The sequence below is a fragment of the Pelecanus crispus genome, chromosome 2 (assembly GCF_030463565.1).
Source record: "Pelecanus crispus isolate bPelCri1 chromosome 2, bPelCri1.pri, whole genome shotgun sequence".
NCBI classification, from domain to species: domain Eukaryota; kingdom Metazoa; phylum Chordata; class Aves; order Pelecaniformes; family Pelecanidae; genus Pelecanus; species Pelecanus crispus.
In genome coordinates this window covers 41,064,800-41,084,656 of record NC_134644.1, presented here as the reverse complement: position 1 = coordinate 41,084,656, position 19,857 = coordinate 41,064,800, and the positions used below count along the sequence as shown (strand labels likewise).

Sequence of the window (19,857 nt, the reverse complement as noted above, 5' to 3'; positions counted from 1 at the left end):
GGAACAGATGGTTATTAATAACGGGAGGGTCGGCTCCTGGATGAAATATCTGGTGTTGTTAATTTAGTTAAATTTAGTAAACAAAAAGCAGATTGATTAAGTAGGATTTCCATTTTCAAAATAAATTGAGAGAGCTAATTAGTGAAATCAACTGGACTGAGCGATTTTAGACTAAAATGTAGAGGAGGTTTGGGATTTATTTTAGACAAAGGTGCAAAAGTTAATAAAAAAAAATGCATTCCAAATGAGATGAGAAAAAACACTTGGAAGGAAAGTTCTGTGCCAAAGTGAATGATTAAGTATTTTTAAGGAATGTCTGGAGTAAGCAAAGATCCTGACAGAAACAGGAAAACAGCTTGATCTGCAAAGAATACTTCCTCCTGGATATCAGAAAGTGTGGGGTTATAGTGGTAATTAGCAAAAGTTAAGTTGAATTAGATCATAAGAAGGGAATTCAAATTAACAAGAAAATATTACTTGAATATGTAAAGAAGCTTCCTGGGGAAGAAAACTAGAACCATTGTGCAGTGCAAATGGACAAATTATATTAAATGTAATCCAGGTATGGTCTAAACTGGAAAAGTTTTAGTTTTCAGTAAAAATAAAATTTCAGGCAAAGGCCTGGAAATAAATAAATAAAATAAAAGGGAGTGTTGGGTAGATATTTTAAATTAGCACATCCAATGAAGATTAAAGCATCTGACTTGCAGAGTAGATGACTTTCAAGAATACTGACAAAAACTGCTGCATGGAACAATTTTTTAGTCTTTTAGTTCATGGCTGATCGCATATATTTGAAGGAGGGGCAATGTAGTACCTGTATTTAGATTAAGAGAAAAAAAAGTGATAGCAAAGTGGCTATATAGGTTGACTATTATCTGTGCAGGGCTTTAGAAAAGTTTTTAAGGAAGAAGTAAGAGAGAGAAGAAAAGCAAATTGCATAACTTTTAGTGCAGGTGTTTTGTTAAATGGGAGATCGTGCCCAACTAAACTGCTAGCCTTTCAAAATATACATTAAGGAAATACATTAAGTCTATCTGGACCTCAGTAAACCATCTGATGTAGTGCCACAGGAGTTATTATGAAATAGAAGGGATGGGGATTAGTGAAGTATAGTAATTATAAGACTAATAGAGAAGTGCAGATTTTAATGAAGGAATTATTTTTAGTGGAGTTTGTGGTGGAACTGATCTTATCCAATATTTTCATTTGTCATCTTGCCACAAAGTGAGAGACTGCACTGATGGACTTTTATGAAGAAATTTAGACGGTACTATCCGGCACAAGCACAAATAGAGTATTCGGGTAGGACTGGTCCTTTCTGAGGAAAAGAGGACTAGAAACAGCACAAAATAGTCTGAAATACAGTATTGTACTGACAAGAATTTTTACTGTACACTGCAAACTTCTTTTTGTAAATAAAAATGGAGACTAAACATCTAGGAGTGCTGGTTAGGGATGGCTGTGAAACTGCAAGATGGTGTGGTGTGACTATAGACTGTATTGAGCAAGGTTTTTTTGATAGAGAAGAAAACCACTGTCCAAAGAATCAACTGATTAAACTTTTAGTATGCTGTCTACAGCTCCTGTCCCATCTTTTCCATGTGTAAGAAGGACTGATTTAAACAAAACAGGGAATAGGGAGCCTCATTTAGGAAAAAGACTGAAAGAACTTGATTTCAGTAAGCAGAACAGAGGACGCAAAAGGTGCGCAATGCTATCTGTAAATGACTTAAGGAAATATACAGGGGCATTGAGGAATTATCAAGTTAAATGGCAGGTTGGGCAAGAATAAATATTATAAACCAGGACATGAATAAATTTGCTTTCAAAAATAGATGATTCTTGCCGGCTTGTAACAGTCCTTCAATAGAAGTAGTTATTATAGAGAGGAAGTTTTCTTTGTAATCCTTGGTTTCTATGACTGTCTCTGTTCTATGTATGAACAGCCCACAGGATGTAAAACAAGATGCTTTGCAGACATGTTGCTTCGGTAGTTTCAGAGAAGCTTTGAGCTTATGCTATGGCAAAAAATATCTGTTATCGTATAGTCAACTCAAAATTCTTCACAAAATAGATGAGCTTTTACATTCTTTAACTTATGTTAGTAAAATCAAACTATATGGTATATCTCTATAACCTTATACAAGTAAAATTGTGTTTAAGAAGTTGAGAAGGGCCTTAATCAAAACTTCAAGTGAAATTAAATCTCAGATTTCCAGAACATTCAGACTCCAAATTGAACATGGAGGTTACTTGTCTCTCTTGCCAGCTGTAAGAATTTGAAGATGTAAAGTTGAGACTTGTCTATCTAAGTTTTGTCATAAACTAAAGTTATTATCAGCATTTGTCTTATAACAAAGGTGTTTTATTTTTGTATTAGGAGGATCAAATGAAAATGGAAGCACACACCACACCTCAGATTCTGATGGAACATTTCTTTCTTACAGGTTGGTAATTTTTTATGTTTGTTTCCTAATTTTAAAAAGTTTGTATATAATAAACAGCATAATCTATTTAAAGCAAAATAACAGGTCTGTATATTTTAAGAGTATTGTACAATCTTTAATTAAGGAATGATGTGAAAAGTTGTTTTCTGGATGATTATTTTTTTGAGAAAGCTGTTCAAAATGCTTAACAAAGAAAAGAACAGGATGTTTGTAAGCCTAAATATTTTTAAGGTTGTTTTTTGGCTTTTTTTTTACTCGAAAGTATGCAATAAAGTAGAAATTCCTACCTAGACTCATACCAGCTAAGCTAAATGTTGAAATATTTAACTCACCAGGGATCACCTTTCTGATCTTCTCCAAAGTAACTGGATCTGTGGACCACATGGAACTCTATTTGCTTGTTACTTCAGGTCAAAACCTAAAGCTAGGATTTGTTAAATTTGAGCTTTTCTGATGGGAAAATAATGTTTCAATTCTGTTGGTAGTAAACAGCAGTTAAAGAAACGCGATGCTGAGCAACTTCTTGCAGCCCTGTCACTGAGCTTGAGTCTCGCTTGGGTACATACCAGAGGGTGTCTTGTACTTGAAAGCACAGAAAGGTAATCAGCAGATGTGTAGTTTCATCTTTCAGCCAGTAAAATACTGCCTCTGCTCCAAATGCTAAATCTTTGTCCTTGTGACTGGTAAATTAATAGTAAGACTTGTGCTAACCAGAATGACTGCGTCTGATTTTGATGCTTAAGTGTGGTAAAATAAAACAAGCTTACCACATGATTATTTTGGATTAATTTATTGAACTATGATGGATGGCATCTTTTTCATGTTTTGTTTATAGTCTTCTGGAGTCTGTACTTCAAAGAGGTGTAGGCAGGCAGGCAGGAGGAACCTGCCTGTTTGCCTTGTCCTGGTTGCAGCCGGCTGGGTGGGGAATATCTCACCATCTTGTAGGCAGTGAGCTGTGCTGGGCATGAGGAGCCTTCAGGTGTGGGGTGGCAGGGAGGGACCCAACGCCTGGAGAACCTGTTGCAGGCTGGAGACTGAGAGATTGCTGAGGAGAGCAGGGAGCAAACAGCCTGGTCTTGAGGATGTTAAAAAGAAAGACTTTTCATAAGGACCTAGAGGGAACAGCAAAGAGTTTGTTGCGATTCAAACACCCAGAGGAAGCTTCTGGACTGAGAGCAAGGTTGGAAAAAAAGGTGTGTCTGCATGGACACAGTGGGACAGGGGAGGTTTGATTTAGAAATCCTTCCGATTTTCTGTATTCTAGTAAGTCTGCTCTAATGAAACCTACTTTGTGATGATATAAAACCGTTTGAGGGTCGTTAGCATGTTCACTTTGAGAAAAAAATATGTTAGCAGATCCATTTCAGGGTTCTGCCTGACTCAATTTCTTGTCATATTTGTGTTCTCTAATATATGCAACATACTATCTAGGTTAAAAGAAGGGCTCAAAAATACCACCCAGAATAATCTTCATATTTTTAGGTGAGAAGCATATGTAGATACAGAGACCATGAAGCAGTCTCTGAAAAATAGGCAAGGTAGAATTTAGCCAGATCAGCAAAAGGAAGGAGTTGAGAGCTCGCTCTGCCATTAATTCCGGGATACGTATACCTGAAAGTCATTAACTCAAGAGCCCCAGCTGTTGTACCTGCCAAGGTAAAACTTGCAGAAGCAGCGAGCTTCAGCTAGGCTCTGGTTCCACGAGAGTGTAAGCTGGGGTCCGATCCTTTCTTCCTACCCCTTCTCCACTCATCCAGTGGCACTCAGCTCTCAGTGAGCCAGTCCAGGGTGCTAAACCAGTTCAGCCTAAACTGTAGTGAATCCTCAGCCATCTTTAATGCTCCACAAATAAGAGGAAGTTAAAGTTGGCCTTTGTATCTCCATATTCCTTAGTCCAAAGTGCAGACAATAAATTCGACGTTGGCTACAACTTCCACTGAATAATAATTGTATTCCGTCAGAGAGGATTACGGCCCAACTTACAAAACTGAAGTTAATTAATATTTTAAAAGCAGTCCCATATACCACTGCCAGATTATTATTGTGATAATTAGAGACAAGATAATAAAGCAAGATACTACCGTGTGTGTGTATATATATGTCTGTGTGTGTATACACATATATATAAAAGAAACCTCTGACTTTTAATAGTTGGCAAGTTAGCACTGTTATTAAGTAGTATTACAATGTTTAAGGTGTGAAATGAATATTTTCTGCTCGGTGGCAAGTAACTCCCATCATATAATGAGACTGGCTGTAAATTTGCTGGTTGGGTTGAATGTTGTGTTGATAGTTATAGTTCTGTGCTGCATGTTAAGTAAAAATGAGCAGCTCATACCTTATGAAAGATGAAAAGTTAATCCTAAACTACCTTGAAAGGTAGCAATGGTAAATGGTTGTTATTTCTTTAAGGACTCATTAGAGATTTGGACTTATTTTAGGATACTGTCAATGAATAGTGTTTCAGTAAATTAGTTATTTGGTAAAACTGATGATAGTCTTGTTTACCCAGTGTGTTTCGGTCTACTGTATTTAAAAAAGACTGGCTAGTGAATTTTTGCCCTAAAAGAGGCAAAGGCATCTTTGGATCATTATAGAAGTCATGCTTGCAGAATGCTAATACATGCAAAATTCTACTGGAATTTCACTGAAACAAAAGCTGCTTTATGTTTTACCAGTAGCAGCTCATTACAGTTTCTTTAGGAGAAGAGGCAACTCAAAAGTTTAAAAATATTTGACTGTGAATGTGTTTTGCTATTAAAGTGTTCTTAAGAGCATACTGTTTTTACCACAATGGTGGTGAATGCTCTGGTTCACAGAGCAGGGGGTGTTAGTTGATTCCAACACTTTCTATTTTAAAGGACAATTTTACACTATCCAGTACAAGACTATGAGTGTGTATGTATTAATGAAGGATGTCAGACCATTATCTTTTGATGTATTTATAATGCTCCAGAACTAGTTGTATGGTTTTATTTTTACTATGATGGTGTCACCTTAGAGTTTGTGGCTCTTGCTTCTGTCGATCATGGCACAGATTTAATGCTGCTTATGTTCACATAGTGAGAATTTCCCTTTAGGTCATAAAGTTTGTGAGTAATGTAAGTGAAAAGCACATGTGACTGGCACATATGTCTAAATACTCTGTGAGTTTGTGAATACATCCTGTCAGGTCACAGAGAATTTTCTAGTTGGTCTTCAGGCTCTGATGGAAGTATTCTTTGTGTACTTGGGAAGAAGCTCTGCTAATAAGAAATTATGAAAATTATTTCCTAGAACCATGTCATCAAAATTTGAAGTTCACTATTAGAAAAATTTGAACAAGGATTTAGACAAATAGTAACTGTCATCTTTAAAACATAAGAAACTTGAGGAAAATATTTAAGCTCCACTCTACTGTATAATTTTACTGCTATGGTTAAAGCCTTTTCTGGATGTGCAGATTGGACGGACTTCACCAAAAGGAAAAGAAAAATAGGTGTGGGTCTCTAGTTTCAGTATCTGCAATGCAGTGCCACTCCAAAGTAGAAATACTGTCTTTCTCCTGCCTTCCCAAGGGCAGCTGACCTTCTCCTCGCCAAAGAGGTGAACCCCTTGCCAGCACATATGACTACAGACTATTACATTAATCTGTTTAGCCTCAGTACCAGCTGCTTGCATGTTTTTAATTATCTTATTAGATGGTATAACAGTGACCTATGAAATAAAATGAAGGTGAGTATTTTTTAACTTTATTTTACAGGCTATTTTTCTAAATATATTTTAATGACCTAATTATGACTTTTAGGGAGAGCCATTGATGCAGACATTCAATTTAGCTGATAGAATCTAACATCTCAAGGACACTTATTTTCTTCCAAGGTGGATTCATACATTAATACTGTTTCTAATAAATATATAGCCTAAAAAAGGATCACTTCTCATACTTGTGTTGTTAACTTACTTTATGATTCAGAGACCCATGACTACTATGCTGGATAATTTCTTAATACACCTCTGCGCTTGTATATAAGTTTAATTTCTACCCCATGTATCAAGATAAAGTTCTTTCCTGTGTGGCTTAAACTCCATGACAAGTGATGATTGCTCAGAGTTGTGGGTTATGTAGACAATGTGTATTCCTCCTTCTGCTGATATTTCAGATAGGCAGAAGATCTAATATAAGAAAGACTTTCATATTCCATTTTCTTCCCCTGACTTCTTACAGATTCTGCTTACCAGATGTTTTCTTTCTTACTGCAAAAAGGCAATGTGGTCCTGCTGGCTGAGACACGTTTCTTGTGTGCCAGCCAACAACCAGAGGACTGATACTGAGCATTCAGAAGAAAGACGGCAAGGGGTGCAAGCTGTTCCTGTTTCTACCGTCTTCCAAAAGAGCATAGCGAAACTAGTTTAATTCCTGTTTGACCTATGGCTTTTCTTGGCAGCTGAGCCAGAAATGGCTACATAGCCTCTGTTCTTATATGTTAAACATAGTGTGAAGGTGTAGGCAACTTATATACCTCCACCTTGTGGAAAACTCTTGTTTTAATCTGTTAGGAAGCAGCCCATTTCCATCTACACAAGCCTATTTAGTCTTGTTCATACACAGGTGGTGATTCTTTATTTTTTATTTTTAAGCCACCTATGTGCAATTAAAACCTATTTTTCTGAACTTTGTCCACTATGTGTCCACACATAAACAAGAGCTGTAAAGAACAAGCTTGTTTCTGTTGGGGTTTTCAAGTATTTTGAGATACAAAGATTTGGGAATAGAAGGGGAAGCAGTGAAGTGGCACTGCACCTCTGCTCTGTAAGGAGAATTCTGAGCGCTTGCATCCTTCCTTTCTTTCCACAAGGAAGCAATAAAGCTGGCATCCATGTTTGTTTTATCTTACTTAGAACCATTTGCTAGACACCATCCTGGTTGATGCCATTTATGTCCGAAGAGGCCTTCTCAGTACAAGTTAATTTTGTCTGAGAGCCTGTAAACTCTGTCCCTGAATTTTATGATTCTTCAGAAAGATTACGTGCTTATAATCTTTCTCTGGATGTGGTAGTCTGTGCCAGTACTCTCATTTTGTTCCTGTTTGTGAAGAAGTTAGCAATTCCATCTTGCAAATCTCATATTTCCAGCAAGAGAAGGTGACTCTTTGCACTGATCACAGGTTTCCTCCAACAGTTTTTTCTCCAAATCCAAGATCACTGTCACACCTACCAAGACCTTAGAAGATTTCTGATTTTCTCTGAATTCTTTCAAAATTACTTTCCTTCCTTTTCCTGTTTAAGGACCCCTATATAATTTCCATCTCCATCTTGTCATACTTCTTTTACTGACTTCTTCATTCCACAGCTGATCCACTGCGGTGTCCTAAGGAATTTGTAAATGATGTCATAAGACAAGGAAGAATAAGTTGTGTTTGAGGAACTGAAACCCTTTATGCAGTATGCTTGTTCTAAGATCTAAACATTTCAACAGATACAAATCATGGATTTTTTTTTTTTTTACTTTTCCTGTGAAAATTATGTTACTTTCTAAAGAAGTAGAAACAGTAATATAGGCTTGCTTTCTGTTTGTATGTGGTGTGATCCCTTAGAAAATAGGGGAAAGCAAATTTAACAAATTCACTTAAAGCCTGAGATGCTCTGAACAGAGAAGCAGAAAGGAAGAATTGAGTACTAGCATCTTTTATTGGCAGAACGCTTCTTGACGGATTGGTAGCAAAAGGGAAAGAGTTAGTACATAAAGAGAGGCTGCGGAAGGGAGAATGGTAGTTTAGAAAGTGAACATTTTGGGTTACTCTTGATTTATTCTGTTGTAAGTGAAAATTAGCATGTATACCACTGACACCATATTCAGCTGATGTCATATTTTCCATTACTAATGTTTTAAGTGTTTTTCGTTATGGATTTCCTTTATTTTTCCACTGTCAATAATCTTTGAACAATCACGGCAGTTGGGAGAGGTGACTGAGGACTGGAGGGAAGCAAAAGTCACTCCTATTGTCAAGAACGTTAAGAAGGAGGACCCGGGGAGCTACAGGCCAATCAGCCTCACTTTGATCCCTGGGAAGGTTATAAAGCAGCTAATCCTGGGAACTGTTTCCAGGCACGTGAAGGACGAGAAGGTTCATCAGGAGTAGTCAGCATGGCTTCACCAAGGGGGAATCACGCTTGACCAACTTGATAACCTTCTACAATTAAAGGACTGGCCTGGTAGGTGAGGGGAGAGCAGTGGATGTTGTCAACCTGGACTTCAGAAAGGCCTCTGACACTGTCTGCCATAAGATCTTCATAACAAGCTGTGATGTATGGTCTGCATACAGTGAGGTGGGTTGAAAAATGGCTCAGAGGGTTGTGATCAGTGGCACGAAGTCTAGACAGCTGGTAACTAGTGGTGTACCCCAGGTGTCAATACTTGGTCCAGTTGTGTTTAGCATCTTCATTAATGATTTTGGTGATGGGGCAGAGTGTACCCTCAGCAAGTTTGCAGGTAACACAAAACTGAGAGGTGGCTGATACACTAGATGGTTGTGCTGCCATCCAGAGAGACCTTGACAGGCTGGAGAAATGGGCTGACAGGAACCTCATGGAGTTCAGTGAGGAGAACTGCAAAGTCCTGCACCTGGGGAGGAAGAACCCCAGGCACCAATATATGCTGGGGGCTGGAAAGCAGCTTGACAGAAAAGGACCTGGGGGTCCTGGTGGACATCAAGTTGAACATGAGCCAGCAGTGCAGCCTGGTAGCAAAGAAGGCTAATAGTATTCTAGGGTGTATTAGGAGGAGTGTTGCCAGCAGGTCAGGGTAGGTGATTCTTCCCCTCTGCTCCACACCTGGAGTGCTGTGTCCAGTTCCAGGCTTCCCTGTACAAGGGAGAGATGGAGCTACTGGAGGGACTCCAGGGAAGGGCCACAAAGATGCTGAAGGGACTGGAGCATCTCTCCTGTGAGGAAAGGCTGAGCGTTGGGACTGTTCAGCCTGTAGAAGAGAAGGCTCAGGGTGGATCCTATCAAAGTCTGTAAGTATCTGAACGAGGGTTATAAAGGAGAGCCAGGCTTTTTTCAGTGGTGCCCAATGACAAGACCAGAAGCACAAGCTGAAAGACAGGAGGCTCCGTCTGAACATCAGGAAACACTTTTTTACTGTAAGGGTGACTGAGCACTGGCACAGGTTGCTCAGAGAGGTTTTGACATCACTCTCCTTGGAGGTATTCAAAAGCCATCTGGACAACTAGCTGTAGGTAGCCCTGCTTGAGCATGGGGTTGGACCAGATGACCTGCAGAGACCCCATCCAACCTCAACCATTCAGTGAGTCTGTCAACCCTATTCAAAATCCTAAAAATTGAATTAGTTTGTTCTAAATCAGAAGGAGGAAACAGCTGTGGTAAGAGAAGAAGAAAGAAGGCCTGTATGAATGAAAAACATGATTTTCTAAGGAAAGATTCAGTGCTAGGCTGAACAGGATGAGCAGCATAGCATCTGAGGTCAGGAACATCAGGTTAGAAAAATTTCAGAAGTATTTTGTTCTTCCTTCTTTTTTTTTAAATGAATATTTTCCTTTTTTGTAAGCACCATTAGTCCTCTAGTAATCTTGACAAAAAAGAAAGGAACCCAAAGGAATTGCTCTTGGGATTTTCATTTTGGCGCCCAAACCTTTCATGATTCTTCCTTCTAATGCCACATCTGACAATAATGAAGTTGAAATATTTATTAAAAGTTCTGAAGGTCAGCTGGTCGAAGTAATGCAATGAACTTCATCATTGTCATTCATTTAAAACTCAGAACTCATATCCCCTTTGCAGGAACGTAACTAACACTGACAGGTGAATGGCACCGTATTTTTTTTAGTGCTAAAGTACACCTTTTAAGATCTTAAACATACTGGCATTAGCTTCTAGTCCATGAGATGCACAGTGACAAAAAAGCAAGGATATCCGCCACAGAACTGGGAGTGAGTTGGCTGAGTTTAGCAGCAAGAGAACCTGGAGAGGGTCAGTTCTTTGCTCAGTACTAGCTCAGTGCTGTCAGTGGGATTTTAAGTGGAAGAGTTGTGTAGTACACCTTTGTAACAGAACTACTGAAGGTTAAACCAAATATCTTGATTTTCCTACACTCTGGTTAAAATATATCTGGTGAATGATTTCATTTGGGTTTTTTTTTAAAAAAAAACAAACCACCATGACCTAGAACTGTATGTAAAACTTGAATGCAAGACGGCAGGTTTGAGGAATTACAGTTTTTAATGCAAAGAAGCTTGAAGACAAAAGCTGTCTCAAAATAATGTACAATTGAAATAAATGTAAAGAGCAAAGACATGTTTTTAGTAATAACTACATGGTTTTTAATGATGGTAATAAAACCTAGTCAGTTCAAGAGATTAAAGTTATATTACTTACTCATTTGCTTATGTCATTGCATGCAAAACGTACAAAGTTAAGATGGAATTAACAACATTAACTAGAATTTTGCATTTGTCACCCTGCACATCATAAAATCATCCAAGTTTTGAAATCAGGTGCATATTTTTACATATTGTCATAACTACGCCAGTTCTAGACCTGCTCCAGCTAGTCAGGTGTGAGTACAGAAACATTTGGGGGCATATTCCTGTAAAACATATATCCAGTCTCCCTGTTACATCCATTTTTTAGTCTCATGATTTGTAGAGCTGTAGCTTTTAACTGCTGTTATGTACTACAGGAAGCTCTAACTTTTTTCTTTCTTAAAGAACGCGTGTCTGTTCATATAACAAGGCTGCATGAATGTGAACGCACAAAATTCACAGAGCTCCAGTTAGCTGTGGGTATGAATTAGTAGAAGGGAAAAATAGCAAATCTGATGGTGGAAATACCAGTTAGAAGGAAGCAGCAGATATAGTAAAAAGGTGGAGGGAGCTAACATTAAATTTTTAAAAGTGACTCTCCCTCACTGTGTGCTTTTCTCTCTCACTTCGCTATAGAGGAAGATTAGCGACCTTGCTTAAATTAGGTGCCCAGCATTTAGATGACAGGCTCTCGGTGGGACGAGGCAGCCTGCCTGCCCCAGGGAACTCTAGACAGGACAACGAGAAAGTAAATGTTCTGCCTGTACGTGCAAAGGATTTCAAAGGTGTTGAGGGGACTCAAACTAGAAAGCCTTGACTCTGCAACTGGCAAGTCAGTTACAATACAAAAATAAAAATAGTTGAACATAATACCTAAATTTTGTTTCGCCATTCTGTAAATGTGTGCATAAAGTAATGAGTAGAGGAGAACAAGCTGATGAAATTTAGACTTTGAAATGACAGTAACAAGAATTCTTCTACAAAAGCTAAACAATTACAGGGTTGGAAGTTAGATGCGGTCCCATGGCCAAACCTGGCTCTTTGGCTGAGAACCACCAAGGCGAAGTGGACAATTTGAAGTATGGTGAAAGGTATCTCGGGGTTCTGCCTCAGATCCAGTGCTGTTACGAGAGGTGCCGGCAAAGCATCCCACTGCCAGTGCAGCCTTATTTCAGTTCCCTGGACTGTACTACACACACGACAGTAGCTTAAAGAGCATAGCTAGCTAATAACCTGAAGTTTTTGCTGGAAAGTTTACATTAAGAAAGTGATTTTCACCTTTCTTCACGCAAACCTTTTTAACTGTATGTCAGCCAAAAGTCGATGAAACCTGAACTGTTTAGAAAATTCTGGACTTTGAATGTTGAGCCTCCCAGCAGCGCAGCCATGCATATTCACACTTACATGGCTGTTAACTCTGCCTCATATCCTGAGGCAGGAGTTTGAGGAACAGAGGAAAGTACATATATTTTCCAAGCAGATTGATAAGCCTTCACATTAAGGCTGTCAAGTGGATTTTCAGGGTAGCAAATAAAAATCCATGTGTTTCAGAAATGGTTTTGTTTTAGAAACTTAACTGCTTATTACTTGATACTACCTTTCAATTGTTTTTTCCCCTTGTTTTTATAGAATTAACTCTGTTTTCATTACATTCCTGGCTGTTGTCTCACTTTTTCCTCAAATGTTCATTTTATGGCATAATAAATAATACAAACTATGCATGTTTCTTGGATTTATGCAGTATGTTTGAAAGAACTGTTTCCTCTATTTAAATACAGATACTACATTCACTTATTGATGTTACTATCAATAAAGACCTCATATTGCAAAACATGTGACACAATAATTTGAGAATTTGTTCTCTTTCTGATGGCCTGTTCAGTAGCCTGTTGCTTCATTGGGTGCCTCCAGGGAGCTGATTTTGGGTCTCAGCATACTGAAGATTAATTAATACTGAAGATTAACAAAAAACAGTATGAAAAAGCAAAATTGGCTTTTCTGGGAGTATGCACACCATTTTGTTTTAGATGATTTTGTCAATACTAGCAGCACTGCTCAAGAGTTTTCTTTGGATCTCTATGAGACTATCCATTTTATCCTTCAATATTGGTCTAGAGGGTAGAATAAGCTCAAGATTTAGATTGAAATCTCACATATGTATGCAAATGTTCACACCTTTCAATAGTATTGCAGTATTCTTTTATGAACTGAGAAATATTCCTTGTTATTTAAATGTTGTTGTAAATATTGAATTGGTCTTGTTTCATCATGGACACAAAAAAAGGCCTTTCAAAACTTGGCATAAGATATTTTAAAAATGCATGAGATAAAATAACTATACCCGCTGTCTGAGGACCTTATAGATACTGGTTTCTTTGTTACCTGCAGTTTCAACTGAAAGTGAAATAATTATGGACAGTAATATTTACTTGGTAAGTTTGAGCCCCTGTAGTTCCAGAAGTGAAGCTTTGCCCTTTTTCAGTGACAGAGATTGTAGTTTGATGTGGCTATTCATATTTTTACATTTCTGTGGGTTTTAATGTGTTCCACAGAGTTTGATGTTGTCCGAACACTGTAGTACAAAAATGCTTCTTACACTAGCTTTAAACTTGGGAAGGATCTGCATTTGTATACATCAGCAGCTTTATCCTGTAAATAGGTAAATGCAGAAGTTAACGAGCGGTGATTACAGTCTGTGTTGCACCACTCTTCCTCAACAGTATTTCTAACTCTTCTGAAGAGAGTATTTGTGATGCCTTAGGTGGGCTACAGTTACATTCTTCTGCATATCTATGCTCGATGCATGGATTTTGCCATTATGCTGCAAATGGAAATTTAGCAACAGAGCCAGAGGCTGATGTTCCACTACTGGCTATCGGTCAAAGAAAGTCTTTGGTACCTCTCCCCAGTGCTATGTGGTAGCTCAGTGGTGCCTCAGTAAAACTCTGGGAACTACTATTTGAATTCCAGAATTATTTTCCAGGTGTATTGTTACATTATTGGTGTCACTTATTCTTAAAGAGTTTATAACTGCTTGTTCGTCTATAGCTGTGCCACAGTGGCATTCCAGTGTCTTTTACTAAGATGCTAGACCTCAGGGAGTTAAATTCCTTTTCAAAAATGATATTTACGTGCATGTAAAATTTTACTTAGACTTTCTGATGTAAAGTCCTGTTCACTGTGCTCCCTTTCTTACAGTGTGTCATCAGAGAGAGACATTTCTCTTCCAAGTCTTTGGACTTTTATCTCTGAAAATCTAATGTTCATAATTGTTTTAACAAGCATTGGATCCACAAAACACGTCCTGTTGGAAGGAAAGAGGAGAATGAATATGCTTATATATGGTTTGCTAGGAGATCAACCTCATTCCTTATAAGCAAGAAAGTGTGTGTATTAGAGCAGGCCCCAGTATAAAATTCTTTTGCAGACAGATTCAAACTCTTGTAGTTATGACATAAATGCATGTTTCAAAAGATGGAAAGAAGCAGATGAGAACTAAGAACAAACCTTGCAGAACGAATCTGCAGCCTTCATCCCTTCCATTGATTTGCTTGCTTTTTCATTTGTATATATTGAGCTCTTTTCCCACTTCTAAGTAATGCAACTGTCCCTAACTCATGGTAATAAATATTTTACGTTGGATGGTTACTGCATAGATACAGCATGTGAAATTAAGTTTCTTAAAGAAACATTAATCCAATTAGTTTTCCTTGTGCAGGCCTTATATTATTAAAACTTTACAATATGTATGTTAGTGTATTAGACAGGGTATTTAAATAAGAATATGAAATGAAAAATATGTACAAAATAACTCAAAAACAGTAACATTGGCATTTGCCTTTATTTTAATTGTACAACCTAAAGGTGGTATTAACACATGATTATGCATTTAATTTTCTAGTTTGATTAAAAACAATTGCATGTGCTTATTCATAGTTTAAGTGGTTCCAATTGGCTCTTGAAGTCTTTCACTTCTGTGAAGCAAATGGGATGTGGTAGACTTGAGTTCCAATCTTCATTGCTCATTTCGCTTTGACCGATGAATTTTCTGCAAGCCTGGGTTAACAAGGCTCATAGATATTAGTTTAAAGAGTAGGGCTGTATCATTTTAAAAATTACCCTTTTAGAATTGATAGCTTGTTGATATTACACAGTGTTACCATTATTGAAACAGTCTCTAGAATTGTAAGGCTTAATTTATTAGCCTTCATTCAAAATATTTGAGAAATGAATTAGTGAATGCTGTTCAGAAAGGATTTTAGGTATCATTCAGCTCTACTAAAACTGAAGCAGATTCCAGCTTCCAAGTCTTTTTTTTCAGTTGCTCATAACTTTTCTTTTTAGTGATCCCAGCAGCCAAGGGGGGATGCGGAGGAGATATGATCTTGCCAAATTTCTTTTGGCTGTTTTAAATGTAATTTTGTTCAAAACGTGTTTGGAATTGCATTACAAATTTGAAAAAAAAAAAAAAAAAGACAAAGCATAGTATCTGCACTAATACAATTTAAGAAGTGTTGAAATTACTTTCTTACTGTGTAACAATCACTCCCAGCATTTGGTGAAAAAAATAACCTGAAGAGTTTCTTTCCTCTCTGTTCTTTCTGTTCACAGTTACACTGGTTGAAACCTTTTGCTAAGTCAGCTGACATACTGGCATTTTCAAAGACGTGGGAATGTCATCCACTTGCAGAACAATGTGAATAGCTTCAGAGTCTGACCTGTTGTGTGCGCAGGGGAATGTGTCACTCTTGAAGCTTTGCTACCTTAGGGAGGCAGCTTGGCAGTAGTTATAATGGCCAATGATGCTACAAAATTTACAATGGCAAACGAAGAATATTATACATGATAGGAACAGGAGGGTTATTTAGATAGGCATAATATACTGCAGTTACTGAAGTATAAATGACTGTGAAAGAAAGGACCAGATTTTTCTCAAGCTGTGGCTGCTATATACCATACGTTGTATTTAAAGGAGACAGAATCGTGGTAAACAATCGTAGGCAGCTCACTGCAGAAGGTGAGAATGTATGGGAGATAGGGAGCCAGTGAAGTGACCAGATAGTCTTTCTGACTTTCTGACTTGGAGAATGGGGAATGTGGCAGGAAGGAAGGAAGCCGCCCCACACCACTGGAGTCACTTGCTGCTAATTTGGTTACTTGGGAGTATTGGCAGTTGGCAGAAGCTGAAAGCAGCCCTAACCCCTGCAAGTTAACACTACTTTAGTCATCTTTGTCCTTATCTGGAGTACCTTCGCTTTTCAAAGCAGTTAATAGTCAAGGCCCAGTACTAAACACCATTTTTTTTAGAAAACGATCCTGGCTGAAAGGTGGTGCATTGACAAACACAAGGCTTCTGGTCTCAGCGTGGATTGTAAGTTCACTTCTGTCTCTGAGAAACAGGACCCTAATTTCCTGGCTTGCCAACTATTCCCAGCCACTGTATCATACAATTCTGTTCTGAAACTGAACAAGTTTTATCTAAAACAAAGTTTAAAAAAAAAGTCACCCTCACAACTCAGCTGAAAAGACTGAAAACTATCTAACTCTAGCTTGCATATATTTAGGGCAGTTTGCAAAAACAGAGTTTGTTGGTATTTAGTATAACCCACTCTATGACCCTCCTTAGCGAAGGAAATCTGGTGAGATCTTACCCTGGAGTCACAATAGTAGTTTCCCTCTTTCTGGTTTCATTTGGTCTCCCAGGGAGAAGTAATAGTCTCCCATGTGACAGTGGGAGAGGGAGATGTTCACCTTAAGGACATGTGCTGAAAATAAATCCGAAACACATTTCCTTGCACATAACCCAGCTCTTATACATTGAAATTACCCTTTGGATTTTAGAGTGGTTGCAGAAAGTCTGTGAGCAAGTCTTGGGCTACTAAGACCATCAAATGGCTTATCCTGCTCTTCAGATTCGTTTCAGTAGAAGGTGCAGGAAATATAGATTTAATTCTTTTATTCAAACTCAGTAGATGGTTTGGGACAATTAATTTCCAATTGTTTCCCAGTAGAGCAGATTTACTTGTATATTAATGAGGCACAGGTGTTAGGCCCCTGGTGCCTGCATGCCTGGGAGGCATATTTAGGTTGTTTATCTAGTCAGCCATAGGTACTGCAAGGTACTCAAGCTTGCCTTTAACAGTTTATACAGTGAGGCTTTTTAATTTTTTGATGTTTTTTTAAATTTGCTAGCACCTGTTAAAATTTTAAAACTGATCATGTAGAAAGAAGTAGGAGTGATTTCAATAGTAAATAGCACTAAATGTTAAAGAAAGTCATCTTCTATTATGCTTAACTGCCCAGCTTGGCATTAAGAAGAAAAGAAGGTTCATTTAAGCAAATATGTCATGTGAGGAGCTAATACAGTCAACAGTATACTTTTCTGTTGCATATTTTTGGAATAGGTACTTCTTTGTCTACAGCTGAAACGTGAATGTGCTTATATTAATATTCATTTTTCTTGTTTATTCACTGAACTGCAGTACCAACATTTTAGAGGAAATGGAATAGCCTCCATAGACATTATGAATTTCAGTAGCTGGCATAATTATAGCGATCTACATATTCATTAAATCCAAAGAAGAAATGTGTCCAAAAAGACAGCCATGCGTTTAGAAATGGTACACAACTAAATATATACATTTTAAAAAGTTCCTTTCCTCTGCTTATCCAAAATTGTGTAGTGTCATATAGTCCTTAAATCAGCTAAGACTTTTTTTTTTTGTTTAAATGTTCATTCCTTTTGCTTTTGCATGCAGTAAAGAATGGGAAGAACTATTTGTAAACAACAATTACTTGGCAACTATACGGCTGAAGGGGATTAATGGGCAGCTGAGAAGCAGCAGGTTCCGTAGTGTTTGCTGGAAGGTAAGAAGAGAAAATATTTATTTACAGTTTGTGGTTGCAATATATCAACACATTACCTGATGCGCTGGAAGATTATTGATGCAAAGAATCATGAATTTTCCAAGAGACTTCATCCCAATGTTTTCCTACTCATTTTTATAATTCATAGGACATTTGCTAATCATGTTGAGTTGCCTTAAAGCTGAATTGCGAATGATAGCAAAAGATTCCTAGGAAGGAATCTCTTTGTGCTGGGTGGTGTGTTTAGACTTGAGTACCACACAGCCATCTCTTTTCTCAGTCTCTGTGCAGTGAAGTTGTGCACTGGAAATAGAAAGGAAGTTTGTCTCACAGTTTATGTTTTGCAGAACTTGGGACTCCTTTAAAATCAGTCCAATGCTTCTGCTAGCAGTTTTTCCCAGCGAGTTGAGAAAATGAGGACCAATCCGTCTTGTAATGACTGGATAGAGAGGGAAGCCAGTTCTTCCAATCTTAAAATAGAACAGGTCTTCACAGGTCTCTTACTGTATTTTTTAAAAGTTGCAGAGGAAAGAGGAAAGAAAGAAAGCAAAGTCATACTGAGATGCTATATGAAGTCCAAAAGAATTTTGTTGCACTGGCATCAGGTCTTCTGTTCTGCACTAACTTTGATAGTAGAGAACATTTTCCCTAGTAGAGATGCTGTATGTTAACACTGATAATTTAAATTACCTCACTTGGAATTTCCCAAGCTTCACTTTGGCGCAAAGGCGTATAGAAAGAAAATGAAAATACTCTTTGTATATGAATGAAAGAAATTTGAAAATTGAAGTTTGAAATTTGAAACATATGTAGCATTGAACAAATTTAAAGTTAATGAAAATACTTTCTTCAGGAGGCCAGATGCATATATGCTACAAGCATTGTTTTGCCAGTCTGCTGCTGCTTCTAAATTATAAGGCCATAACTCAAAACCCTGAACAAAACCATCATGTCCCTCACTGTCCACTAATTAAATCAAGGAGTGGTTTTATTTTAGAAATAAGGCTGGTTTTATTTGCATGTCCTGATATGGCTTAGGGCTCTGTTTTAGACTGCCTGTTTTAAAAATATTATCAATTTTTTGTTAAGTTCTGAAATATTTAAGTATTTTTAATAATTTGGGAATGTTTTTTGTTTGTCAGTATTTACTGTTTCAGTTTTGTATGCAATGAAATAGTATTTTCCAATAGAGGTTTCTTTCTAACCCTTTTTAAACAGAAATGTGAAAGAACTGAGATGTAGGCATTCTCAAGGACTTTTAACTGTCTTGCAGAATTCTAGAACATGTTACTTTTCTATAGACTAAGATTTTCCCTTTCCACATTCCTTAGGTAGGGTGTATCTCTGAGTGCTTACTTTCTGCTCTACATTCATGTTTGGTTTTAAGCATGTTGCATTAGCTCATCAGGGTTATGTAAACAGTGTCAAGTTTTGTGTACTTATTTCCATCTCTTTTTTGCATTTTGTTTCTGCCTTGGAAGTCTCAGTCAACTTTACTGAAGTTGTGACAGTTTACAAAGCTTGAGTTTGTGGCTTCAGGGTTTTTTGATGCTTTATTTGCTACCTATAGAACTGTTATTGTTTCTAGCTCCTTATTTATTGACTGGAAGGTACTAAAGCTAGGAATATTTTATAGGTCTGTGCTCTCTTCTCCTTATGTGCAGAGTACTTGCTCCTCCTTTCTGAGACGGTTTATGCTGTCCAGTAGGATTTATATGAAAAGCTATGTTAAATTGATTAAACTTAATGGATTTATTTTGTTTTGTTGATAGTTATTTCTGGAGGTTCTACCCCAAGACAGAAGTCAATGGATTAAAACCACTTCAGACTTACGAACTTCTTACAATAAGATCAAAGAAATTGTAAGTTGGTACAAAATAGGTTTTCTACTCTCATGCATTGACAGAGATACCAATACTTACAATATAACAGAAGAGGATTTGATTTTTTTCTGGTTTTACCCAGCACATTACAAACCCTCGGAAAGCAGGACAGCAAGATCTGATAATCAACAACCCACTCTCTCAGGACGAGGGGGTAAGTTGACCCTTGGTTCTATCAACATATGTGCTACTAAAATTCTCATCATCATCATACTGACACAAGTGAGTTCTTGCTGAAGAAGGAAAAATGGCAGGTGCTAAAATCTCCGTCCTAAATTTCCAAACTGATTTGTGTTAACAGTGGTTCACAGACTCTGCTGAACAACAGAAATGCTCGTTTCCAGGTTCATA

At 37.6% G+C, this 19,857-nt stretch overlaps 1 protein-coding gene across 3 annotated transcripts in view; it reads left to right on the top strand.

The window, feature by feature from the left end:
- TBC1D5 (TBC1 domain family member 5) overlaps positions 1-19,857 on the top strand; it is a 196,894-nt gene that overhangs the window by 27,408 nt on the left and 149,629 nt on the right. For 2 of the 3 annotated variants that reach the window (XM_075704984.1, XM_075704982.1), the window contains exons 2-5: positions 2,384-2,450; positions 17,515-17,623; positions 19,396-19,485; positions 19,589-19,660. In XM_075704984.1, coding sequence (XP_075561099.1) covers positions 2,384-2,450; positions 17,515-17,623; positions 19,396-19,485; positions 19,589-19,660 — 338 coding nt within the window. Of the gene's footprint in view, positions 1-2,383; positions 2,451-2,992; positions 3,050-17,514; positions 17,624-19,395; positions 19,486-19,588; positions 19,661-19,857 lie in introns of all 3 variants that reach the window. The other variant, XM_075704985.1, reaches the window with a different exon arrangement.